The sequence below is a fragment of the Lithobates pipiens genome, unplaced genomic scaffold (assembly GCF_037356315.1).
Source record: "Lithobates pipiens isolate NorthernLeopardFrog02 unplaced genomic scaffold, aLitPip1_a1.2 Scaffold_8, whole genome shotgun sequence".
NCBI lineage: Eukaryota > Metazoa > Chordata > Amphibia > Anura > Ranidae > Lithobates > Lithobates pipiens.
The window spans coordinates 480,464,168-480,491,678 of record NW_027507903.1 but is presented as its reverse complement, the minus strand read 5'-3'; the positions used below and the strand labels follow the sequence as shown (position 1 = coordinate 480,491,678).

Sequence of the window (27,511 nt, the reverse complement as noted above, 5' to 3'; positions counted from 1 at the left end):
TTGGCAAACTCTAGACGGGCTGTCAAGTGCCTTTTTCCCGAGGAGTGGCTTCCCTCTGGCCACTCTTATCATTGGTGGAGTGCTGCAGAGATGGTTGTTCTTCTGGAAGGTTCTCCTCTCTCCACAGGGAAATGCTGGAGCTCTGTCAGAGTGACCATCGGGTTCTTGGTCACCTCCCTGACTAAGGCCCATCTCCCCCGATCGCTCAGTTTGGCTCGGAGGCCCGCTCTAGGAAGAGTCCTGGTGGTTCCAAACTTCTTCAATTTATGGATGATGGAGGCCACTGTGCTCATTGGGACCTGCAATGCTGCAGAAATTTTTCCGTGCCTCGATACAATCCTGTCTCGGTGGTCTACAGACTATTCCTTGGTCTTCATGCCTTGGTTTGTGCTCTGACATGCACTGTTAACTGTGGGCCCTTGTGTAGACAGGTGTATGCCTTTTCAAATCATGTCCAATTAACTGAATTTACCACAGGTGGACTCCAAGTTGTAGAAACCTCTCGAGGATAATCAGTGGAAACAGAATGCACCTGAGCTAAATTTCGAGTGTTATGACAAAGACTGTAACTACTTAGACCCCTTTCACACTGGTGCGTTTTTCAGGCACTTTAGCGTTTAAAAAGAGTGCCTGAAAGAAGCCTCACATGCAATCCCAATGTAAAAGCCTGAGTGCTTTCACACTGAGGCGCTGGGCTGGCAGGGCGTCAAAAAAAGAAGAAAAAAAGTCCTGCAAGCAGCTTCTTTGCCTCACTTTTGGAGCGGTGAATACACCGCTCCTAAAGCGCCCCTTCCCATTGAAATCAATGGGAAGCGCCGGCAAGGCAACTGCAAAGCATGGATACTTTGAACCCTTTATTTGGCCACTAGCAGGGGTTAAAAGCACCCCAACAGCACTCAAAAAACACTGGTAAAGCGCCGCTAGTTTAAGCTGCGATTTACCAGCGTTTTTCGGGCGCTGACAGTGTGAAAGGGCTCTTAAAGCACTCGGGCTTTCACATTGGGATTGCAGATGAGGCTTCTTTCAAGCGTTTTACAGGCGCTTTTTTTTTTTTTTTCTTTTTTTAACGCTAAAGCGCCTGAAAAACGCCCCAGTGTGAAAGGGGTCTTATGTGCATTTTTATTTTTAATAAATTTGATAAGATAAAAAAAACAACTTCTTTCACGTTGTCATTATGGGGTATTTGTAGAATTTTGAGGAAAATTTTATGAATTTAATCAATTTTGGAATAAGGCTGTAACATAACTTTCTCAGCATGCCTTCATTCGTCACATGATTTGGGATGGTATCAGGTCCTGGACTGCCTATTGGGTCAGTATGTGGTTGGTACAATAAGGAGAAGCATTAGTTGGTGTTTGGTGATCTCATTTTTCAAGCAATATGCAGATCATCATCTGCGCAGTTGGGGATATAATCGCAGCTCAGTCACATGGGTTGCAGCCTTTATTTATCTGTATTTCTTCAGATGGAAGGAGTCGTATTGCAGAGAGCTTTGAGGACATCCACTAGGAAACGTGTGTGTGTGTGTGTGTGTGTGTGTGTGTAAACAGGCCGTCATCTCTCACCTCCTTTGCAGGGCTTTATCGCTGATGTCACTTAGTTAATATTAAACTGTAGATTTCATGTTGTTGCTGTAGACTGAGGTGGCTGAGACAGAGGGAAAAAAATCAGGAGATTTTATGAACCAGGCCACCTGTAAATGTTATTACCAAATAGGAACTTTATTCACCTAAAAAATAACTAATACAAGGAGATCTAGATATAGCTTCCTGTCAATTTAAAGCCTACTTTTAAAGAACGCTGAAAGCAATGTTTCCTTAAAGGGGTTGTAAAGGTAAATGTTTTTTCACCTTAATGCATTCTATGCATTAAGGTGAAAAAACATCTCACACTGCCAGCGCCCCCAGTCCCCCCGTTTTACTTACCTGACCCCTCGAAAATCCCGCGCTCACCCCCGCCGTCCTCTTCGCCGCTCAGCCTGGCCGCTGATTGGCTGGAGTGGATGGATTGAAAGCAGCGCAGCCATTGGCTCGCGCTGCTGTCAATCACATCCAATGACGCAGCGCGCCGGGGGGCGGGGCCTTGTGATACAGCGAGCGGCTATAGCCGCCGGCTGTATCACGGGAGCGCGCCCGCAGTGCTTCTCACCAATGCGAGGGAGCTCGCATTAACGTGAGAAGCACCTGCGGGAGGAAGCTGAGACAGCCGCCGAGGGACCCCAGAAGAGCAGGTTCGGGGCCACTCTGTGCAAAACGAGCTGCACAGTGGAGGTAAGTATGACATGTTTGTTATTTTAAAAAAATAAACATTTTTACTTTACAACCCCTTTAACCACTTGAAGACCAGGCTTTGTCTGGCTCTTTTTGTTTACATGTAACCAATTTTTTATTTTTTGTGCTAGAGAATTATTTAGCACACCCAAACATATTTTTATAAAGCAGAGGCCCTGGAGAATAAATTCTCTCCCTCTCTCCCTCTCTCCCTCTCTCCCTCTCTCCCTCTCTCCCTCTCTCCCTCTCTCCCTCTCTCCCTCTCTCCCTCTCTCCCTCTCTCCCTCTCTCCCTCTCTCCCTCTCTCCCTCTCTCCCTCTCTCCCTCTCTCCCTCTCTCCCTCTCTCCCTCTCTCTATCCCATTATAACCACTTGAAGACCAATGACATACCAGGTACATGACTGTTGGGGAAGAAGATTTTGGGTTTATGTGCCCCTTACCCTGATTAGATCCAGTGGCACTGCTCTCTATCTCCTCAATGGACTTCGTTAAAGCTGATGACTCCTGCTGCTGTCAATCAAGTTTAGTGATGAGAACAGAGGGTGGGGCCATGCTGCATTGTGTGTCAATAGAAGCACCCAAGGGATCAAGTCCACACCAGTGCCCCTTACCATACGGCTTGATATGGGGGTACTTGGAAGGCAGGAGGAGAAGGGGAGGATTGGAGCTGCTCTGTGCAAAACCATTACACAAAGCAGGTAAGTATAACGTGTTAGTTTTTTTTTTTTTTTTTCTTTAAATCCAAAAGGAACCTAGCCAAGCATACCTGACCAAGCATAAATGGTTGTGCCTTGTTGAGAGAAAAAACCGCCAAGAAGCCCAAGTGTAATAATTGGCTAAAACTCAGCAAAGCCAATCACTGCTTTCCCAGTTAAGGCAATGAATGGTCTCCCCTATTACCCATAGATGGGAGGATCATCCACTCAATCATCTCATACTATTTGAATAAGATCGTCTGGCAGATATTGCCTTCTCCTGGTCCACTTATTTATTCCAAAAGCAAAGGATCAACATTCATATGTTGTACAACTGCATGACCTTCATATTCTGTTCCTTTGACATGTTTCAGCTGCAGGGTGATGCTTTCAGGAAGCTTAGAGGAGATATTGAGGTCTTCAGCACTGCAGTTGCCCTCCTCTGTAGTCCATTGAGCAGGCAGGTCACACTGAAAGCTGACATGGTGAATAATGGTGTCACCTGTATAAAGTGTGATGGGGATATTTGGATCAGAAGACTTGCTTAGCAGACTTGCAAATATGTTTACATATGAAGCCATTGACATGCACTGTATGTATTTGGCATTCTGCTTCTATAATGGGAGAACCCTGGGGTGGCAGATCAGAATATTCCACTGTTGTGGTGCGTTTAACGCACTCGCTTTGTAATGAATGGGTTGCCTAACGCACCAAATTACACCAAAATGGTGCATGTCCTAACTTTGCAATGCATCACACCACACTGCATGATGGTGTTACTATGTGTTAAAGCTGTCCATACACTATGCAATGTGAAAATAAATTTGGGACTTTATATGAGGCCAAATGTACTGCCATCCCCGATATATGGAAATATAAAAGAACAGGGTTTGGGGCTTTATATGAAACGTGCAGCCAGGGAGATATCTCAGCATAATACTGCGATAGTGTCTGGTGAGTAAACCAATGATTGTGACCATATATCTAAATGATAACATAATAACCAATCATAGTAAAATAGGATAACTTTTTATTCCTCAACATAATAGATAGTAACATGATAGCATAATGGCATAGTAACACAATAGTAGCGTAATAAAAACACACGAGACTGATTGCTGCATATTTCCACAATAAACCATAATATAAATTAGTATGATCCAATGAAACCTAGTAATGGTAACAGTTGTAAGTTGTATAGCAGAGGGGAGCATCTAATAGCTCAACGCATTTCGTGGCTATAATGCCACTCTTCAGGAGCAGATGCAGGAGAGAGGTCTATAAAATGTTAAGAGATATTAAATTGGGTAATTCTATAGAAAAATCGTTTATAGTATACTTTGTTCTTTTATATTTCCACTATGCAACGTGATTGTGCAATCTCCTTTTCGATTTACCACTGTTTGGTCCTGTAAATATAATTCAAACGGAATGGATTGGTAATATTTGCCTTCATGTTACATCGCTTTGGTCAGTGCAAAGTAGATTGCACCATCAGATTGTCATGTGTATGGTCACTGTAAAAATGAATGGTATCGCAGCACAACAGGGAGAACCCAGCCTAAGGGGTCAGCTGTCTCTGGTTGTCATCTTGTATTGGTTCTCTTCCTCTGTTATACATAAATCTGACAGTTCTAAAAGCAGCATGTAATCTGTCTCTCCTGGTAGAGTGTGTGTGTGTGTGTGTGTGTGTGTGTGTGTGTGTGTGTGTCCTGCTCCCCTGCAGGCAATGACCTCATCTGTTTGCAGAAGCCGTGTCTGCTCTCTGCGGTTTGGTCTTGGCTCATTCTGGAATTTTTATGTGTGAAGAGTCATTGATGAGCTCAGGGGCTGTATTGTGTTATTGGACAGAAGGAAGTTTCTTTTTTTTTATTTCTTTTTTTTTTCTTATTTGCCTTCTCAGAAATGTTGCAAGTTTTTCTGCAAAAAAAAAAACTTTCTAAGGTGTCTTCATACTCCTGCCAGGTACATATATGTTTGGGTGATTCTCAGCTTTGAATGTCATTTTTCAGTATTTAAATCTGCAGATTTCTGTTTTTCAATATGTTTTATTGAGTTTTTTCCGGAAAATACACAAATTGTTAACAAACTATGATATCAAGGAGTAAGAAATGCTCCACCTGCATTATGGGCCTGTCAATGACAAAAGTAATGAGATCTGAACATTATGCCACAAAATCCTCTACAGACTCTAATGGCCCCGTACACCCAATCCGAATATCGTACGAAAACTGTCGTCCGAGGAAGAATCGTACGATTTTCGGATCGTGTGTACACTACTTTCGAGAGCCAATCAAGACAGTTCATCTATTATTATTATTCGACCGGACAAGCGCAAAAATTTTCCTCGTACGACTTTCATTTAGTCAGTTGTCGTCCAAAAATACAAATGCGTTACAACACATGACATCACTTCCTTATATAGATAGAGATTATATATATATATATATATATATATATATATATATATATATATATATATATATATATATATATATATATATATATATATATATATATATATATATATATATATATATATATATATATATATATATATATATATATATATATATATATATATATATATATATATATATATATATATATAAATTTTATAAATAAAAAAAAAAAAAAAAATTTTCTTCTCTGCCGTATGAGAATTTGTGACTTTATTTGCCTATTCAATTTCTGCTTGCGACTATTAAGCCAAAAAGGTTGTACGATCTGTCATGATATTCGTATCGTGTGTATGGGCCTTAAGTATGCCCACAGAAGTACAAGCTAAACGTAGCAATAAAGTACACTTATAAAAGCATACAACAATCCTACGCAGGGCCCCCCAAAAAAAGGGGATAGAACCTCAACATCTCCATTGCCCACCAGCCAGCTGACATGGGTTCTTGGTATGCAGAATGCTCTACATAAAAGTGCTAACAAAGTAACTTGGTAGATGCAAAGAAGAAAAAGGAAAGGGGGAGAAAGGGTAGAGAATCGAAATCTGCATATTTCATTAAAATAACCCCTAGCGATCTGCAATGAAGGTCCTTGTTGGGGCACTTTCTATTATGGGGTGACAATGTTCTGTCCCTGTCCCTCAACTGTGCTTCTGAATCTCCACACTGACACACGGCAACAACAAGTGGTTATTTAAACGCACATTATACAGACCTGGTCCACTGTTGTCACCTTCAAGAAACTTGCCCTGAGAAATGTCATGTCGCCATCGCTGGAGTGCCTGGAAGTGGCTGCAGGAGGTCATCAGCACTTAGATACAACATAGGACGACAAAAAGGAAAAACAAGTATTTAAAGAAAAAAAACGTGAAAAGACCCTACATATGCATATGATACGCAGGGCTCAAGTCCTGCGGGAACGCATGGGAACGGAATTCCTGTACTTTTTCCACAACAGGAACTCCGTTCCCATTAGCAGCCATGTCCTGCAAGACTTTGAAGTATGCGAGCTGTGTGGTAGGTGCTACACTAGCAGCCCCCGACACAGCTCGCAATAGTAAGTGCCGCACACCTGACCATTCAGGCATTGCCAGCAGGGGGCATCATGACAGCTTCCGCTTCGATCTACCTGTCAATCACAGCTAGATGACAGGTAGATCAGGTCCCTGCTGCTAATAGATTGTATTTAGTCAGACCTCTCGTGATGCTCTCCTCCCCGCCAGCCCCTCCTGATTTTCTATCTCCTCATCCTGCCCCCCCCCCCCCCCCCAGTCTCCTGCATACTTGCTCTGTGTGTCCCGCTGAATCCCCCCCTCCTCTATCTTCTGTGCCATATGATGAGAGAACCCAGAGGAGAAGCACAGCTATTCTGCTCACAGGACATGCAGGGAGAGAGGTGAGCTGAGGGAGGAACATCAGTTTGGGGTGGTAAGCTGAGCACAATACCTGGCAAAGTTTAATGCCAGGAGGGAAGTTTATGTGGAAATATATGAAGGGTTGGAATAGCAGCGAGTGTGTGTTGGAGCCCTGCAGAGTTTGCAGCCCCCCAAGCTAACATACATCTCCTAAGCAGGAACACATCACTATCTCTCCAAGCATTCTGTCCAGATAATGTGCAGTTCATTTATGACCTTTCTGTTTAACCCTGTGTTATTCGCCTAGAGGCGATTCAGTTCGCATTGTGCGCTATACAAGTATTTCATTCATTCATTCATGCAAACTCTGTTCAATGAAAAGTGTAAACTTACCACATAAATACTCTATATACAAAATAAAATTCCCCAATAAAGATCAGAAGATTATGTTCACATTTGCATGGAAGCACAATTGAATGAATGCTGATTATTCAGAGAATTACCGTATTTATGTTTATTGAGTTTTTTTTTTTCTTTCGATGTACTAACAGTACATGTACTTCATACACACAATACGAAAATTGGATGAAAAATACCACTTTTGAAGCGTTCATGCATATGAGCGTATCATTTATGTATTTTTTGGTGGGGGAGTGGATTTTGGGTGGGAGTTCCCACACTTTTTTCCCCAGGACTTGACCCCTGATGATACGTCATGCACAGGGCCAACCAAATGCCATCTGGGTAGAGTTTCCATCTACTTGTAAACTCTTGCTCTCAGCCTTCCTTTTTATAAGTAGTTTTAAAGCAGGAACTATAAATGTAACCCCCATGATGTCTTGCCAGTTTTCTCTGCTCTTTTCTGTCAGCATATTATAAGGATCACATAATTTAGGGGGTTATCAGGTTCTTACAGTGGTTTAGCAGTTCTCCCATTACAATAAAAGGGATAAACGGGTGTATTGTGAGCGCAGTTAATCTTTTTATTTATTTATTTTTTAATATGCATAATTCTAAGCGGGTATAAATGTCCTTTGTATGGTCTGCAATTAAATGTATTTTGAGATACAGCCAGTAGAAACACCTTTTTTAACTGTCTGTCTTTTTATTTTGGCGTACTCAAGTCCCTTTAGGCTGGAAGGAGGGTCAGCCGCATTAGGCTGTAGTGCCTTACACAAGGCTGTCTGTCTAATACTGGGAGGTGCCGGCAGGAGGACAAATGATCTCATTGGTGCGTTCTCTCCAGTCAGTAGGCTAGGGGTGGGTTTGTGACCAAGTTGTATGGGTTAAGAGCAGTGGAGAAAATCTGACCATTCAGTATGGTTGTGCTGTCTGCTGTCACGATGACAGTACACGGTGTATTGGTTCACTGAAAAAGTTTGCTTCCTTGTTCAATCCATTGCTGAATGATTACAGGGGGTCTCATCTATGTACCAGAATAGGGGCCCACAAAAATTATAACCTGCTTTTTGGATCTGCTCAGGGTAATGTAAAGTATGTTGATCTAAGAGGAACTGCAGTCTGCTCACATCATTTGTAATAAAAACATCTTTGCCGTTCTGAAGCTTCCCTCCAACCACTTTGCATTATATTTTATATATACCGTGATTCTGTACTTTGCAAATATGCTGCAGAAATCTCCTTCCACTGAGTCTGGCTGTAATCATTTTAACTGTGGGCAGCTGAAGCTGCTGCCTGTTCACTTCCTGGATTTACACAGAGGCACACCTCCAGCTCTGCAGCTCTCATTGGCCCTCATATGACTCGTCCCCCTCCCTTCCTGACAAACTCTCAGGAGAGTAAGCTTTGCATGATGTCATAAGGCTAGGCTTTTTTCCAGACAAGAAACAGGAAGTGGGCTGTAGAAGGTATTTACTGGCAGAAAAAAAAATGTTTTACTATCCAAAGTTAAAAACAACAAGGGCAGAAGATTTAATAGATGGAAAGATGAAAAATGACTGAAGGTCCGCTTTAACGTTTGTGCAGGTTAACGTGAACCTGTCCTCCTGTCTTTAATCTTTCACATGTGTACCGCAAAACAAAAATCACAAGTTCATTAAAAGCCCCTCTCTGATTTAGTTTCACAGTAATACTGATGCCTGATTTCATAGCTGTTCCTGACAACTGTCCACCCTCCTCCTAAAAAGAGCCCCCTTATTGGCTATTGAAGCAATCTAATAGGCAAGGGAAGATGCCAGTTAGTGGGGCTTAGCCAAGTCAGGGGAATTCAGGCCCCAATAACAAAGTGAAACTAAATCAGAGGAGCACACAAGAGGCTGTCGATCCTTCTCCTGCCTGTGTGGAGCAGACAGGGTTAAACTGACACAATGTGTGAGCTCAGCCCTCTGTTCCTGGTTTCCTCCTTGTGATTAAACATAATACTGATGACCTCATTGTGTGTTTTCTTTCTCTGTCGCGGCTTTAATTGCCTTCGTGTTCCTGTAACTTTTTTTTGACGGATCTCTTGTCTGTGTTTCCCCCCCCCACCCCATAGAATTCTTCCGAGGTCCTGAGAAGTACCCCCTGAGCTCCGGGATCAACACTCTGATGTCATAGTCGCACACAGAGGAAAGTTTCTCCTCAGGAAGCCCTTTAAACTCTCCATCAGGTGGAAAAGCTTCCTGGTTCCTTGTTGCGGTGCCAGCAGCATCACCCAACCTGCAGGATGCCCTGATGCTGGAGAACGCAGCATGTGCCGGACAGGGTCGTGAGACTCCCCGATTTGCTTCACCCTCCCCACATCTGAGGGCAGAGGTGCCGCCATGGCTTCCGAGGGCCTTCGGTGTCGGCAGGTGAGCGCCGACAAGCTGGTGGCATGGATGGAAGGAGGGATGGAGAAGGTCCTCCTGATAGACAGTCGCCCCTTTGTGGAATATAACACCTCCCATATTCTGGACGCCATCAACATTAACTGCTCCAAGCTGATGAAGAGGCGGCTGCAGCAAGACAAGGTGCAGGTGGCTGAACTGATCCATCATTCCGCCAAGCAAAAGGTAAGCGTTATGGCCTGAGTGCATTGGGGGTGAAATACGCTGCCATGCTCGTGCAGGAAGGGTTGCAAGGTCAACAAACTGGAAAGTAATAGCTGGGAACTTATTTTGTTGCTCCCAGAATAGACACTTGCCTATGAAGTGTGTCCAAACCCCAGAATAAAAATGTAATACTCCATATATTGCAATGTATAAGTATATGCTGTGGTGGCTGTGCTAGTTTTATTCAATTTTTTTTAGGGCTGTTGCTGTTAAAATTTTCGTGTTCGATTAATCGTTTTTTTTTTTTTTTTTATGGACTAATTTTGATTAATTATAATGCACATACAGATCCAACTACTTTTAGCTGATCTCCTTGCATTGTAACTTTGCATTAGTCAGTGGTAAAATGGGTATACACTATATACAATCACCCGACACTAGTTAGTTTCCACAATCCATGACTTAACTTCACAGTTCACACAAATACATTTTAAATTCACTGTATCACTGACGTAAGTAGTTTTATTTTCCACAGTAGTGTGACAATCCCTCCACCTCCGGTCTAACTAATCACCCTCACCTTATGGCATGGACCCCGGTGCAAACTGGTGGTCATGCAAGCGGGTATCAAAAGGGTTACCACAGACCATAAACTTCTCTCATGTCTCCTTAGATCTCATCAAGGACGCCAGGTCATGGGTAGAAAGAAAAGATCTAAGTGCTCACCGCTTAAGTACAAGATAAAAAATTTTGTGTTGAAACACAAACTACTCACATGAAGATGATAAAAACACAGCATGTAAAGCCGACAATCGTGTTAGTTCCGTAGGGCAGCAGCGGGTGACGTCATGCGTAGTTCTTCCCCCGTACGCGCTACGTTCATCAGAACTTCAACGTCACCGTACTCCTTCCCCCTTCCCTTCGTTAGCAGACGGAGGCACTTGGGGAAGGGGGGAAGAGTCCAGTGATGTTGATGTCCGTGACCTCACCGGATCTCCGACGGAACTCCATGAAGACCCAGAATCCGGCAGAGAGGTGAGTACCGATCAAAAGAATTTTGATCGATCAAAAAGATCGATTAATCGAGGAATTAATCTTTAATTTCCACAGCCCTAATTTTTTTATTTACCTTTTACTCTTCTCCTTCCTGTATTAGGGTGACGGTGCTTACACCCTATACTGTATCTGTGGAGGAACAGCATTATCAAGCTAGGGCAAGACTACAATACACCTCCCACTGCCTTTTATCTCCATCACATATCAAGGAGGTGTTCTGTAGTTCATAGAAGATAGCTTGGAAATATGTTAAAATTGAGATTTCAGTTTAGCTCAAAGGAAGAGACAAGCACTTTGGAGTTCTGGCAGGATTTTTGCTTACAGAAATTGTCCATAGACTGAAAAAAGAAAATCAATGCAGCCACCACATCTAAGGACTGGTAAGCTGCAATATATTAAGCTTTTGTTCTTGGATTTAGATACTTTTATACAGGAGCTATGTTTGGTAAATTATTGTGAGCATTAACGTTAAAGTCAGGAATAAGCAAATATTGTCTACACAAGTGACATGTGTATTCTTAGTTGGTATGCTTTGTGTATTTCTTCCAGATCTGTGCAGTAATCCAGTATTAAAATTTTCCTCTGTGCAGGGTCTTCCTGTAGTAAAGACCAGTCAGTGCTACTCTCTCTCCTTATGTAGGGTGACTGGTCTTGTCTCCGCCCCTTCCTGTAGTTTTTTCTGTAGTGGCTGGAAATGCTGGGCTTCTCCCACAGGTCTTCTGTCTGCACAGGCTATGTACAGCACAGTGATGATGTTGCTACTATTTTTACACAGCAATATCTGCACACAAACTGAATTTATATTCTTGTGTCTATTGAGGTATATATTTAAATTAAAGTTTTTGTGCCCGGAGTTCAGCTTTACAGGTGAAACTGTAATAGTTTTCACCGTAAGTTAACAGTTTATCTATAGCCAAAACCTGCGTTTTTGGTTTTCTTCTACCTTTTTTATTATGTATCTTTTTATTTTTTGTTATAAGAAAAGTTTTTTATTTTTATGCTGTCTGCGTCCCATCGTGCAGATTGCCCTTCCTTTTCTGCCCAGAAGACACAACAGGAAATCAAAGGAAACATGCAAATTGGGGCAGGCATTCCCCACTTGAACAGTTGAGGGTGAATCTCCCCAGCAGGGAAAATATATTGTTCTGCTCCATGTTTCTGTGACAGGTCCACTTGTTGTGCAGCCAATGAATATGTGGACCAGTGTTGATGTTGAAGATGTTACTCTTGTGTGTTTTTAGGTGGAGCTGGAGTGTCAGGCCCAGCAGGTGGTGGTGTATGATCAGAGTTCATCTGATGTCTCCTCTCTGCCCTCTGACTGTTTCCTGATGGTGCTGCTCCGCAAGCTGGAAAAGCTGTTCAGCAATGTCCACCTACTTGCAGGTAAGTGTCCAGGCCTGGCCATGGTACTATAGAAGGAACTCTACCTTTCTCATATCCTGCCATGGCTCTGGGAATGGGAAAACCTTCTATGTGGTGTGGTGGAGCCCTTACTGTGCAATTAAAAGCGCACCTCTCATGCGGCTAAAGAAAACCTGTGAAGACAGTGTTCACTCTTAGAAGTAGGTTGATTCTGAGATGCCAATTTATTGATTCAGCATCCCTGAACTAACCAAATCCAATGCTATGTCTGAGGACCAGGTGACGCCAACTGATATTACAGGTCAGCAACTCCATCTGTGACTGATAACCACTATTTTGACAGGTCCTTGTAAAAGCGGAACTGAACTTTATCTGAGCACTTCGAGATTAAAACTCCTATTTAATTTTTAATAATTAAAGAGAAGTCACTGTTAAAAACACTAGCATTATTTCTAGTTGTAGCCATCTTGAGTGAGGGGAGATTCTTCATGTAGCATTTACTTCATGGAATTCATCTGCCCTTAGGCCAGGCATGAAGGCAAAAGTGTGGGCTAAGCTGGGAAGCCCCTCCAGATGAAGGAAAAAATGCCCATGAAAACTCCAGGGATATATACAACATGATTTTAGCCTAGCCCAGAAACCCGAAAGCAACTGAAGAAATAAAAAAAAAAAAAAGTGTAAAACACGTAAATAAAAATATAAATTCCTATCTATTTACTATGGCTAGCAGCATGAGGATTCAAAATGGTTAATGTTGATTGAGAGTGTTTTAGTTCCACTTTAAGTCCACAAAAGCATCCAACTTGTTAAATTTGGGAGCACTGATTATGCAAAATTGGGTTTTTCCCTTTTGAAGTCAGAGCCCTGCCCCCTACATGCCAAAGAGCAGTATGTGTGTGCCTAACAGGGCTGTGGAAAAGGGGTATCAGAGCTACCTCCATGTTCCATTTCCATCTACACCCACAAGGCTTATTTATGAAGTGGAACTTTCGATAACTTTACATTTGTGCATGAATCAATTCCTTACTTGTCACGATACACAGCAGCAGTATAATTTATCATTTTTTTCCAAAAAGCTCCACCTTTTATCAGTAAAATTAGTATGGCCAAAGCTATACTTCTGAGTCACAGGACTGCACTCCTGTGACCCAGATTCAGCCAACAGCGCTCTAAAGGCCGCTGTCTGCTGACGTCCAGGCTCTGGAAGGATGCAGACTTTAAGGTCGAGATCCATCCAGAAGCCTGACTGGCAGCTGGCTTCTCCTCTTTGCACAACGGAGAGAACCTGAGCCAGCCACTCTTGCCCCCTCCTCAGCTTGGTACTCCAGTGAGCATGCAGGGACAGAGCAGAGTGTGGTGACTTGTAGTCACCCCTATCTGTTCAGGGAAGACTGAGAACTGAGGTTATGTGATGTGAATGCTCAGTTCAGAATTGGGGCCCATGGGGTATTAGAGCTGGTGGGGGACAGCTTGTTATTTTGATTTTCCACACTTCTCCTTTTGAAGCCATCACAGAATTCCAATGACTTTGCCTAGGCTGAGATGATGTCATCAGTCTGCTGCAGCATCGCCTTCCCTAGTGATTAGGCTGCAGCAGGGACTGATTTGCATCCAACAACTGCACAGGCACCAGACTTGACATGATTGAGCTAGCATCTTAGTCCAGGAAGAAGTTGGAGAGCCAGGATGATATCTGAAAATGGAGAGATAATAAGATAAGGAATGTCCCGGGTCGCCTGTTGCCGTTGGTATTCTTGTTCCCTCCTAACCTCTGCTGTCACATTAACAGGTGGATTCTACGAGTTCTACTCCTGCTACCCCGGACTGTGTGAAGGGAAGGCCTCCATGGTCCCCACCTGCATCTCCCAGCCGTGTCTTCCCATCTCCAGTGCCGGCCCCACCCGAATCCTCCCTCACCTCTACCTGGGTTGCCAGAGGGATGTCCTTAACAAGGTGAGACCAATGCGGCACAGTCCATTGTAATAAACAGCAAATCAGAAAGGGACATCCTCATAACTATCATTGTGTTTGTGTGTAGTTAAGGCTGAACACCAAGCAAACAGTTAACACATAGATAAAATGCGTATACAGGAGCCATTTCACCTGCCAAATGATTTGAATTTTTTTCCATCCAGTCCTGAGCTTTACACAGTTCTGCTACACAGCACAGCCCTGTGTGGCAAGAGACTTGATTATTTTTTTTTCTACTGTAGTTCAGTTGCGCTTACAGTTCTTGTAACTGTCCAAACACAGTCTGGAGGAGGAAGAGAAGAAGCAACAGCAAATTGATGAACCCATGTCACTCTGTTCTCTACTCCTATCAACATGTTCCTTGTACGCATATGAGCAGTGCAGCCAGGGGCAGCCCATCCATTTGGGGCACCCGGCTGCCACCCTCCCTATCCTCTCCATCCCCTATCTGCAGTAGATAGATTTATGCCATGCATGAATCTATCACGGCCACCCCCTATTCCTGTGTCCGGGCCCCTTTCAGATCACTGAGCATATGAATTAGAGGGGCCAGGGCTGTTTTTTTTTTTTTGAAGAAGAAGAACCTGAGTCGAGCCATAGGGTGGACCCGGGACGCAGATCATTGTGTCTGGAGCCCACCCAGGTGTGTTGCAACAGCGAATGAAAATTTGCTGTTGCAACACACATTCTCCTCCCCGCCAATCAGGAAGCGGGAATGAAACCAGTTACCTGATTGTCCAAAACGTCAGGCGATCCTATTGGACGCTTAGCGCCAGGAGGAGGAAAGAGGAGACGCAGAGGAAGCTGCTCTAGGAGAGAACACACTCACAGCCCGCATCCAGGGTAAGGACAGCGGGTGGGCTGCCACTGAGTGCAGCACAACTGATTGGCTCCTTGTGCTACTACTTTCTCCCCCAGCTCTGCATTGCAAGAAGCCGACACCAAGTCATAATCGGGTTACGCTTGCATTAAAAATATGCATTTTTGATGATTATAGATGTGCTTTATTTTGTGGTGTTAAGGATTCCTGCACACAGGGCATGCAACTGATGTGCGTCCCTCCTGGCGCGGTATTGTATACCCTAAATGTGAGTACCAGTTGGTATAGCTGTCATGCCTGTCCAGTTGCAGCACTGCATTTGCCCCTCCTGGGCACACTAAAATGCTGGGAGGGATGCTCCTGTATAGAATGGGGCCTTTTATATGTGCCTGGAGTTCAGCTTTAACAAACTGGTGAAATCCTCTTCATTCAGGGGACACGTTGTCATAATTTATATACAGTCCCTTTTCTGGAATGGTAGCTGGCTATTTGGGCTTTCTGTAGAGGGTTTTATAGCTGTCCTGAAGTGAGATTGTGTTTCAGGGGCACTGAACAAGCATTGCATGCTATCATCTTTTAATTATTAACATAAATTATATTTGGAAGACCAAATTTTGAATTTAAATCTTTTTATAGATCTGAATTTTAAGGCCCATTCAGACCTTGGTGTCCTTGTGCATAGCGTTAATGCTTTTTTTATGTGCATTGATTATGGCAGGCCATTCAAATGAATGAGCCCGATACAGCACCAAAAGGTCAAAAATTGGTCATTCATAATTTTTGCAACCCACTGCTTTGTAGTGTGTTGGCATGCTTTATTGGTGCACTGCAAAACATGTGCATTGAAGATGGGTTATATAAATATGAATGGCTTAAATATAATGATTGAGTTTGAATGGCACCATAATGCACAAATGTGCCTAGAGCCGATGTTACCAGAAATTACAGCATTAGAAAGATGTGAAAGTGTCCACCTTCGCAAAATCTTAAAGCCTAATTTTTATTTATTTTTTATTTTGGAGGGGGGTTTGATCTACAAATGGGTATGGTTTTGGATGTTCAGATCCTGCTTGCCTATTTTTGTTTCATTTAATATTAAGGTGGTTGATAAGCCAAAAAATAGTTTTTTGGCTACTCCTACACTTTTTAATACTGGGTGGAACAATATTCATCTGAAAATCTTAAGTAAACATGGCTGTACCTGTTGGATCTTACAAAGACTCCAGCTTGCCTTAGATGGACTAGGTTCTGTGTTTACAGTGGAGACAGTTTTTTTTTTTTTTTTTTTCTTCTCTGTAGATTTGCACTGAAAGTCAAAAATGGGACCAGGCTAAGGTGTAGGCAGAAAAGACGGTTGCCATGGTGTGTCAGCAGGAGGGGAGAGCAAAAATGTCAGGACCTGCAACTGAAGCTGCTGAAATAGTTCACAGTTAAAGTGGTTCTAAAGGCCGAAGGTTTTTTACCTACATCAGCATGTGTGCCTGGCCTGGTGTTTTTGGTCCGATTATCCAGCAGTAAATCACATAGAAAAAATGTAATGCCTATCATTTCTGGATTGGGGTGATGTCTCTAGCTTACTCACTTCTTGGTGCCCTTCTCACCACATTGCCCATGTTTCACATCCAGGAACTGATGCAGCAGAATGAGATCGCCTTCGTGCTGAACGCCAGCAACACCTGCCCCAAACCTGACTTCATCTGTGACTCCCACTTCCTGCGGGTTCCCGTCAATGACAGTTTCTGCGAGAAGATCCTCCCATGGCTAGACAAGTCTGTGGATTTTATAGGTGAGGAGCGGGAAAAATATTAGATAAGGCGATTTAATTAGGAAAAAATGTTATATAAACAGAACTTGCAGATGGAAGCTCACCCCTGATCTGCAGATTAAAGCGGGGTTCCAGGCTTTTCATGTTAAGTCACCAGCTACAAAAAGTTAGTTGCTTACTTTTAATAACCTGACACTTAACTGTTCCATGGTCCAGCGATGCTCTTCTCCGCCGGCGCCTCCATTGCCACTCTGGGCACCCGGCCGTGACAGCTTTCGGCTTCACGGCTGGGCACGGCGCATGCCCAAGTCGCGCTGCTGTCCCGGAGTGGACAGGCGATCTCCTGGGACCTGTCACATGTCCCAGGAGATCGCCTAGAGGGAGGGGCGGCCTAAGGCGAAAGGAGGAGTTGCCTTGGCGGTCCCTGGGTGGAAGGAGAAAGTGGAACAGGAAGTCCCCCTCCTAACGAAGCCCCCACTCACACCCCCCCCCCCCCCAAAAAAAATGACATGCCAAATGTGGAATGTAAGGGGGCAAGGAGTGCTTAAAGCAGAAGTTCAATTTTTGGGAGGAACTCCGCTTTGAGTAGATACAAAGGTTACAATGTAACTTTGTCTTTTTTTTTCTTGTCTGAACAGTGTTTATAAACATGGTGTCAAATGGTCATTTATTGACAGCAGGATCTTCCACGGCTGCTGTATTTACACAGCAACTCTTGAAAGATCATTTCCATTGCCGGTACGTGTGAGGAAGGCTGCAACAGCAGGGGAGAAGGTCAGCATGTACTTCAATGCAGTTTTTTTGGCATGTGTAGTGCTAAACCCATCTGGCTAAACTAAACCCCTCCCACTTTCATGACTTCTGGAACAACTTTGTGAATTGAGCCACATACCAGCAGAGTGTATGAAAAATCCACCCTATTGATTATGTCCTTCCCAACATCTGTGCATTGTCCTTCCTCTTCAATTCATGCCATGCTTTGATCTGCACACAAAAAAAAAGTATAAAGACAATGTAACCATAATTGTAAATGGTCTCCAGGCAGCACTCGCTGTCGGCACTCCTGCAGCACAAACCAGGATGTTTCTGGTACGCCCAAGGTCCAAAACTTGCAAATAACATGTTTTTTTTTAATCTTTTTATCCTCCTGGAATAAGCATTTTGGTATAGATCATGTTGAGATTTTCATCTGACATTTACTTTTGTCTTGCTACAGAAAAGGCCAAAGCCTCCAATAGCCGGGTCCTGGTTCATTGTCTGGCTGGAATCTCTCGCTCAGCCACCATCGCTATAGCGTATATTATGAAGCGGATGGACATGAGCCTGGATGAAGCCTACAGGTACATAACCTTCTTTTTGCTGCCTGCACACCCAGGTTCTATCAGACCTCCTAAAAACCTGTGCAAAATAACCATACTGATATTGCAAACCATTTTTTTTTTTTTTTTTTTTTTTTTTTTTTTTTAGTCAAACAGATTCCTTTACCATCCAATTTGTCTTGCAGTCATTGTCCCCACATTTCTGCATAAAGAGGACCTGTCACGACCCATGCTATCACAAGGGATGAACAATAAAGTTATTGTAAATAAATAAAATAATAAAGAAAAAATGTAAAGTGCCCCTGTCCCACCGTGGTTATGTGCAAATGTGAACGCATACGTTAGTCCCGCACGCATATGTAAATGGCGATCGAACGACACATGTGAGGTGTTGTCACGAACGTCAGAGCGAGAGCAATAATACTAGCACCAGACCTCCTGTGCAACTCTAGAATAGTAAGCTGTAAAGGCGTTTAAATTGTTGCCTATGGAGAATTTTAAGCACCTTGGTTAGCCGCTATTCCATGGGCAGACGCAATTTTAAAGCTTGACCTGTTTGGTATCTATTTGCTCAGCGTAACATCATCTTTTCACATTATACAAAACAAATTGGGGGTAACTTTAGTGTTTTTTTTTTTTTTTTTTATTCATTAAAACAATTGTGTTTAAAAAAGCACTGCGCACACACCATGTGACATAAAAAAAATTGGAACAACCACCATTTTATTCTATAGAGTCTATTTTTTTATTTTAATTTTTTTTTAAATGAGACTCTATAGAATAAAATGGTGGGTATTCCAATTTTTTTATGTCACGTGGTGTGTGCGCAGCGCTTTTTCAAACACAATTGTTTTAATGAATTACATTTTTTTTTTTTTTTTTTTGATCGGTAGGCTGCCTGCCCTGAGGCCGCTTTGGGCCAAGCTGTGGCTGCAGCGCTCCGCTCCCTCCTCCTCCACTATAAGTCATACACAGTCTGCAGGCATTTTCCCGCTGTGTGTCTCCCAAGCTGAGTGTGAAAACTTTGGCCGCTCTGTGAGAAAAGTCCCTCCCTCCTCCTAGATCAGCTCGTGTGATAGACGCAGTGTTCTGTCTATCTCACAAGCTGATCTAGGAGGAGGGCGGAACTTTTCTCATAGAGCAGCCAAAGTTTTCACACTCGGCTCGCAGGAACTGACTACAGTGAGGCTGTGATTATGGGCACGGTGAGGTGTAGTTTATGATGTGTGACGTCCTAGTGGTGTTGATGGGGGGGGGTAATGGGATCGGTGGCAGTGCTGAATGGATGGGATCGGTGGCATTGCTGGGTGGGGGGGGGGGGGGGTGGATGGGATCGGTGGCAGTGCTGGGTGGTGGGGGGGGGGGTGGATGGGATCGGTGGCAGTGCTGGGTGGTGGGGATGGATGGGATCGGTGGCAGTGCTGGGTGGTGGGGAAGGATGGGATCGGTGGCAGTGCTGGGTGGTGGGGATGGATGGGATCGGTAGCAGTGGGGAGGGGGGATGGATGGAATCAGTGGGGGGGGGGTGGGATTGGTGGCACTCACTTGCTCTCAGTGTGGACTCCATGCTTGCTGTGTCTCCAGCTCCCTTCAGGCTTCACGTGTCTCCTAACACAGTGACCACCTTCGCTCTTCCTACTGGATGAGCTGGCTGTCCACGCTCTCTTCCCAGTAAAGCCTAAGGCCTAAGTCTGATCATTGGAAGACAGGCAGGCTCTTCTCCCAGCACAGCCAGAAAACTGACCACGCTGGGATGGATGTGCTATCTTGCTTAGTGTTGCCAGTTTAAAATGGGGAAAGAGGGGGACTAGCAAGATCACCAGGTCTTTCACATAAAGGCAGAAATGCAAAGATAGCGGGATATATTTTACCACGCGTACAGTACATGGTACAACAGACAAATATATCAGTAATATGAAATGGAGTAACATACACTTTAAGGTTACTTGCCACAGAATTTGGAAGCAGATGACAGCACACAGGTGTTTTTCTTTCTACTTTGTTTTATAACAGAATATCTGAGACAGCAAGGGGGCCTGTGGTGACCTTTCTCTCCCTTTTTTTTTTTTTTTTTTTTTTTTTTTTTTTTTTTCTGTAGGTTTGTCAAGGAGAAAAGACCAACCATCTCACCGAACTTCAACTTCCTGGGCCAGCTACTGGACTTCGAAAAGAAGATCAAAACTCAGGGTGATCAGGCGCCTGCTGCCATCTGCAAACTGAAGCTGCAGCTGGAGCTGGGCTGCAGTGCCAATGAAAACCACCTCCCTCCAGCTGCCATAGAGGTGCCTCAACCACAGAGTCCACAGCAAGCTCACCCTACCTCAGAAGAGCCACCACAAGCCTTGTACCTCGAGGAGGCTCCACTCCTGCAAGGCCTCAATGGACTACATGTGTCACACAGGGAGGACAGCAATAAAATAAAGCGCTCTTTCTCCCTAGACATCAAATCAATATCTTACTGTGGCCTATCTGCTGCAGCATCACTCGTTTCTGCACCAGAGGACAGCAAAGAGTTCTATAAACCTGCGGCATCCATGGAAGGTGGCAGTAAGATGTGCCAATTCTCACCTGTGGAGGAGGTATCAGAGCAGACTCCAGAGGCCAGCCCTGATCGGGAAGAGGCAAAGAGGGTCCCGGAGACAACCGCCAGTTGTCGGCAGACTGAAGACAAGCACCGACAAGCACAGCAGACATCATCTCGAAGCAGCTTCCTGTCTCAGCGCTCTTTGGCTGCACCCCTCTTCCGCAGCGGCAGCATGGAGGACCACCGCAAAACTAACTTCCTGTTTGGACTGTCTAGCAGCCAGCAGCACCTGGCCAAGCCAGCGTTGGGCCTTAAAGACTGGCATTCTGACATTTTGGCGACTCAGGCCTCATCGCTTACAGGCAGCTGGTACTTCACCTCTGATGCCCCCTCGCACTTTTATTCCGCCTCCACATTGTACAGCGCTGGTGCCTTTGCAGCCTACAGCTGTGGCCAGCTGCCCACAGACCCCTCTTGCGCAGTGCGTAGGAGGCAGAAGCCCTGCACCCGTGGGGACTCTAGGCGCAGCTGGCACGAGGAAAGCCCTTTCGAAAAGCAGTTCAAGCGCCGCAGCTGCCAGATGGAATTTGGGGAAGGCCTAGTGGACAGCAGGTCCCGGGAAGAACTGGGCAAAGTAGGCAGCCAGACTAACTTCTCCGGCAGTATGGAAGTCATTGAAGTGTCTTGAGACCCGCCAATAGTTTGGGGGGGGGGGGGGGGGGTCTGTGGAGCCAGCAAGCTGGACTTCTTGGGTGTAAAATTTAAATTTTATTTTTGTGCTCATCTTGTTCCCTGTGAAATCTGAATGTTGTGTTTAGGGAAACTCACTATGAAAACATACAGACACTATTGGTTGGGTAGCCAAAATCTATTCTGGTTTTGTTTGGAGCCTCCAGAACATCGATGTACGGTTAGAGCAGGCATAGAGAGCCTTTCTTGAGGAACTACAAGTCCAAGCATGCCTTTTTAACAGAAGCATGCTGGAACCTGTAGCGCCTTTTGGCTGGTGGGACAAGAGTACCGCCTGCCTGGACTACAGTGGGCGCTGTTTGGCGATTTGGCACATGAACTCTTTATACACAGCACTTGACATGAACAGAGTTGGTACTCATCGAATCTCTCTTCAATTCCCGAGGGCAAATGTGTGTTCATTTTAGTTTCAATTTGTTTTAAATTTGAAAGAAATCGTACCAATTGCAGTGATATGTAACCAAAACAAGAGTCTTGATTTTAGGAGGTGGTAGCAGCTGAAATCTTCATTTTAATCAATTTATAGCTGGGGTTAGAAGGAAAATTCTTCCTCTAAATATTCTTTTTTTTTTTTTTTTTTTTTTTTCATAATAAAATGTGTTAAGCTGGAATCTTTAGATTTGTTGGAAAAGGAATCAGACCCCTGAGGTCAGAGGCTGTTTGGAGGAAAAGGGATGCAAATTACATTGCCATCCTTTACCAGGGTTATAATATAGGGAACGTTTTGCCCGTCTGATGGTGGCAGGGATTTGTCATTTTTTAGCCCTCCTAATCTTGATTTGTTGCCATGTTTGCGGTAAGGACACCTTTTTAAGGGTAGATGAAGACAAGCAAGTTACAGGTAGATGTTACAGCATGACTGAGATGCACAGAAATTCAACATTTCTTGCTGCATCTTTCTGCAGGTCCAAAGTAAACTTGTCACAAACCTTCTGCACCTCTGCGTATGATCCATAGAGTGTATGCAGAGGCAACATTTCTTGAAAATGGCCTACTAAAGCAATCATTATTGCCACAGATCTAAAGAGATGAGGTTATGTGCAGATTGACACTTGCTGTAAAGACTGAGCTTCACCCTGCCTCCTTTTTAGGGCTCCCTGTTGGTCCTTTAGAACCTGCCACAAGGTAAGACAAGGTTGAAGGAAAAAAAAAAGGGGGGTGGGGGTGGGAAAGCGAAGGTCTGCTTTAAGGTTACTTACCGTTTGTAGATGTCCTCTGCAAAATTGAAACACTTTCACCTTTTTTGAGTTCAGTTTCACTTTATGGTCTGTGTTTAAAGTAGTATTAATCCCTCCAGTGTTTTTTTTTTTTAGCTTAACACATTGAGCCCAATAAAATAAGCATTTCTCAGTAAATTATTTGTTAAAATTCTTATAGCAGCACTTGCAGTTTACAGCACAGGAAGATTTCAACAGTGGACAGTGCAGTCTCGAGCCAGTCCATTAGCTTGTCAAATAGAAGCGGGGGGAAGGAAGGCCAAGGGAGCATCTTGCCATCCTAGGCTTTTGGGCTGTGTTTTTCTATTGATGCACACAATTTAGGGAGACAACTCTAGTCTCCGAATGCAAAGGTGACTCCCTAGGACACTGCAAAAGAAAGGAGCCACCCTGAACCAGGAACCCTAGAGCAGCACCAGCTTAATAATGTCCCTGAACATGCAGGGCACTAAACGGTAATACCACTCAGTACAGCAATCGGCCCGCTCAGTGAAAGGCTGCTTGCAGCAAGGCTGGACACTGCACCTGTCCCTCCCCGTCACACTGCAGCTAGATAGCCCGGTGTGCAAGGGACTTTGGCAGAGAGATTAGGGCCAAGGATCTTAAGCCTCTTACACACGGTACGATTGTTGGCCAACCGAGCGTCTGATTTTTGTCAAGACCTTGTCTTGCATACTAACGTTACACAATCGTTGTGCCACAAACCCAAACGTAGTGACGTGCTACGAGGAATTTCAGCTCTTGAGTACCACCCTTTGGGCCCTTCTGCTAATTTAGTGTTTGGTGAGCATTGATTTCGAACATGCTTGTTTTGTACTTTCGACTTTTGTGTGACGGATTTGTGTATTGACCATACGAAATCTGACGTCAAACTGTTGTCCGCCGAAAATTTTCAAGCTTGTCCTCCATTTGTTGGTGGAAAATTGGATAGCAATTGTCAAAAGGAGCGTGCTAACGGTAAGATTTTAGGACAACAGTCGGTCAACAGACAATCCCCTGCCAACAATTGAACCGTGTGTACAAAGCTTAACTCTGCTTTTCCAGATCCAGGAAATGGTATATTTGCCTGTTATCTGTGAATCAAATGATTATTGTAACATGCCATTTTAAGTGTTGCTATCCTCCCATTTTTAGACTTTTTTTTTTTTTTTTTTTTTTTTTTTTAATTCATAGGTTTATTTGAATGATCTCTGACAAGTTTTCTTGCTGACCCAAAAAAAAGCATTAGAGAGGAACTTTTGGGGGAGAATTTATCAAAACTGAAGCAGACAGAATCTGAAGCAGCTGTAAATGGCAACCAATCAGCATCTTGCTTTCGTTATGAAAGCTTAATTGAAACACTCTGCTCCAGTTTTTATATATTTCCCCCCCCCCCCCCTTTTTAGACCCCTTTCACACCGAGGGCGTTTTGCAGGCGCTAAAGCGTTAGAAATAGCGCATGCAATTCGCCCTCAAACTGCTGCACCAGAGCGTTGTGCTGGCAGGAAGTCAGGAAAAGTCCTGCCAGCAGCTTCTTTGGAGCGGTGTGTTTACCGCTCCTCCACCACTGCTCCCCATTGCGGCTGGTTTTAACCCTTTCTCGACCTCTAGTGGGGGGGGTAAAAGCGCTGAAGTGTGCTGCAAATCCGATGGTAAAACGCCGCTAAAAATAGCGGCGTTTTACCGCCGACGCCATAGGCTCTGCGTTTTGAAAGGGGTCTTAAGTGTTCTGTGATTTTTCCTGACTTGCATACATTTTTCATTTGTGGCTAAGAGGGTATTAAAGTTCGGAGGAACATCTTTAAAAGGCAGACAACAAACATCAGATGGAGTTCACCAGTAGAAGCTAATAACCAGTGCACTTTTAGTTGGTGGTTTGTGTGGCATGCTAGAATTTGTCATTTTGGGGTGGTTGGTGGGTTGCTGGCACTTGAGGTAGCCATACACTATACAACATTGATTTTACAATTGTCTTTAGATTTACCAAAAATATATAATAGGAGAGGGCACACTTAATCTGGCAGGCTCTTGCACTACATATTTGATGGTAGATCCAAAGGAGATTGTATGGTGAACTCTAATGTGGAACTAATAAACCTAGGAGGGGGGTACAGCTGCCCTGTGAGTGGCAATACAGATGGTGTATGTATTGTTGCGCCTGCCATTGACTAGCTAATCGTAAATGAGGACTGAGGAGTTTTTGGCCCTAGATTGGGATATACCTCTGCAAGATTTCTCAAGGTGTACCAAAAGGGAGAGGTCGGCCTGCACAGAAGCAATGTTCATTTATTTGCTATAATTTTAGTTTTGGTGAATTTAAGTTGAATATTGCTTCAGCTGGGAACTACCTTGTTGACTGTGAAGAGTTTCACTAAACAGCTGCCTGAAAAGAAACTATGCCATTGAGAAAAGAAAAATGTAGATAAACAAAACCACAAGTACCGCAGCTGTAAGGGAGGTTTTTTTTTGTTTTTTGTTTTTTTGGGGTTTTTTTTCGTTTTATGCAGTGGGTTGAACAAAAAAAAATTCTGATTTCCCCATCCACACATTCGATGTGGATGAGGGTATCCTTCCCGCTGAGTTATTGTATTCTGACAGCTGGGAGACTTCCCTGCCATCATAATATAGTGGCCAGTGGCATAGCCAGCGGCACCGATCATTCGATGAAAAAACCCAACAGGCTTGTTGTACACAAGTCGATCGGTAGATCACCTTGTGCACAACCATATAGCCCAGTGATGGCAAACCTTGGTACCCCATATGTTTTGGAACTACACTGCAGAGTACATGAGCATCATGGAAAATGTCGTTTCAAAACATCTGGGGTACCATCACTGACCTAGCCCAAACTTGGATCAAAATTTGGGCGGTCCCTGCTGAACTGGCTGAATTTCGATCCTTAGGGAGTGCAACCAGAGGAGAGAGGCTATGGGGAGAAAATCTGAACTTTGGTTGTTCACGTTCAGTTAAGTGTATGTGTTTTTTGCGGTAAAGACCCAATTTATCACTAAAGGGGAAACAGGTCAAATAGAATGTTCATTTTCCCTCTAGCGTGACTCTATTATGCAATCAATGAAATTATATAAAAAATAATAATATATATGTATATAGCACAAATCTCCATGCCAGTTTTAATTAAACCTGTTTTGTAGATCATGTAGCTTTAAACAGGGCCACACACCATGCCTGCTTCCCATCCATACGGCCCTGGAACACTGGCTCACTTAGGGGCTGCTGTAAAACGGATAATAAATGACAAAACTTTTACCAAAGTAGATTAAATCCTTCACTTGGGTAGAAAAAAAGATGGCTAAAACATGAAATAGGTCACATTTCTTACTATGGTATATCGGCTATCTCTTTTTTATATTCATTTTTCTACCCTCTGCTTACAGCATGTCATTGGGCCGAGCAGAAAGGAGACCTCAGTGACTGGCAACAGTGTGAAAAGAACTAATGTGACTGATCACCAAAGTATATACAATATAGATGATTTAAATGTGTTTTAAGTTGTGTACTAAAAAATAGATTTACTAAATAATGAAGATTATAGATAAACTCCAGGCAAACAGACACACACACTCACACTGATGAAATAGTGTACAAGCTGTTTTACCTGCCAAACAATTAGCTTTTTTTTTTTTTCCTGTCTATCCAGTTGTGAGCTACACAAAACTCTGGCACAACCCATTGGCATCAGCATGTTCATTCTCAGCACATGAGCTCAGCCGTCAATCTGCTCTCTCCTCCTATCAGCATGTTCATTCTTAGCACATGAGCTCAGCTGTCACTCTGCTCTCTCTCCTATCAGCATGTTCATTCTTAGCACATGAGCTCAGCTGTCACTCTGCTCTCTCCTCCTATAAGCATTGCAGCACAACCGACTGTCTCCTTGTGGTACTTCTTCCTCCCAAAGTCTGAGCTCTGCTGTGCAGGGATTGCAAAAGGCTGATACCAGGTCACAATCAGGTTGCATTTAAAAAAATATATACATTTGTTGGATACAGAGCTGCATTCATTTGTATTATTTATATCTGTCTGAGGTTCAGCTTTAGGGCCAGTTCACACATGTGCATTGTCCTGACACTTGTATTGAATGTGAATTATCAACTTTCTGTTTTATTTTTTTAACATGAGTTGTATTTGGAAGGCTGTTCATCTTAAATGGGCTGCAACACCCCAAATGCACGCCTCACCTTTCTTAATGCAACACACACTGTTCAGATCTGTGTATTACGAGTTGGGCTGCTATTGAAAATGAATGGCACTACAGTACACACATTGTTTGTGGCAATGCACAGTCAAATACATTTTGTACAGTTCATTAGTGCCACACACCAGTGTGAATGGGCCCCTAAAGTGCCCCTATCCTTTTCACATGATCGGGTCTAGGATGCAAACTGTTTTACTAGCCTGGCACGAAACCCTCTGGTCTCGGTGGAAGTGGTTATTTTATTGGCCAGCTTTCTGGAAACAAACACATTTGTGGCTTTTTCCTGTGATGGGATTGCAAAGGTGCACCAGAAAGCTGAAATGAAGTGCCTTTTAACAGATACACTGAACCAGAATTGGACATCTGTCACATCCTCAGATCCGAGGACACCAAGTCAGAGTTTTGTGTCCCCCTTTCCCACCCACAACAATGCAGAATAGTAATGATCCAGGTACATGCTGTTATAGCAAATGTCAGTTGCGTGCCTTTTTCTTGTTACATCGTGTGATAAAACGCCCATTGTGTGAGATGTGGATCTTTGTATGGTTTGTCACAGGAGAGATCTTTCCAATCATTTCTCTTTTTCAGGGACTCGAAATGTTTGTTCTCATCTTGTGGTGTTTTTTCTTTGTTTACCCCATAAAACTGCAATTTTACATTGGAATTGTGGAGGCGTTTCTGACGCCTGGGTTGTCATTTTCTGTGTCATCTGTCACTTGTTCAGTTTGGATCTTGAGCCTTAATTTGGAAATATCTTGAACCAAACATTAAAGAAAAATCTCATTA

At 43.7% G+C, this 27,511-nt stretch overlaps 1 protein-coding gene across 1 annotated transcript; it reads left to right on the top strand.

Annotated features, from left to right (window-relative positions):
- Positions 1 to 9,154: 9,154 nt before the first annotated feature.
- Positions 9,155 to 27,511, top strand: DUSP16 (dual specificity phosphatase 16). Its single transcript, XM_077468814.1, has 6 exons — positions 9,155 to 9,770; positions 12,047 to 12,188; positions 13,957 to 14,120; positions 16,585 to 16,744; positions 17,940 to 18,063; positions 20,141 to 27,511. Exons 1-6 carry the CDS (start codon positions 9,540 to 9,542, stop codon positions 21,252 to 21,254), a joined length of 1,935 nt encoding a protein of 644 aa, XP_077324940.1. The 5' UTR covers positions 9,155 to 9,539; the 3' UTR covers positions 21,255 to 27,511.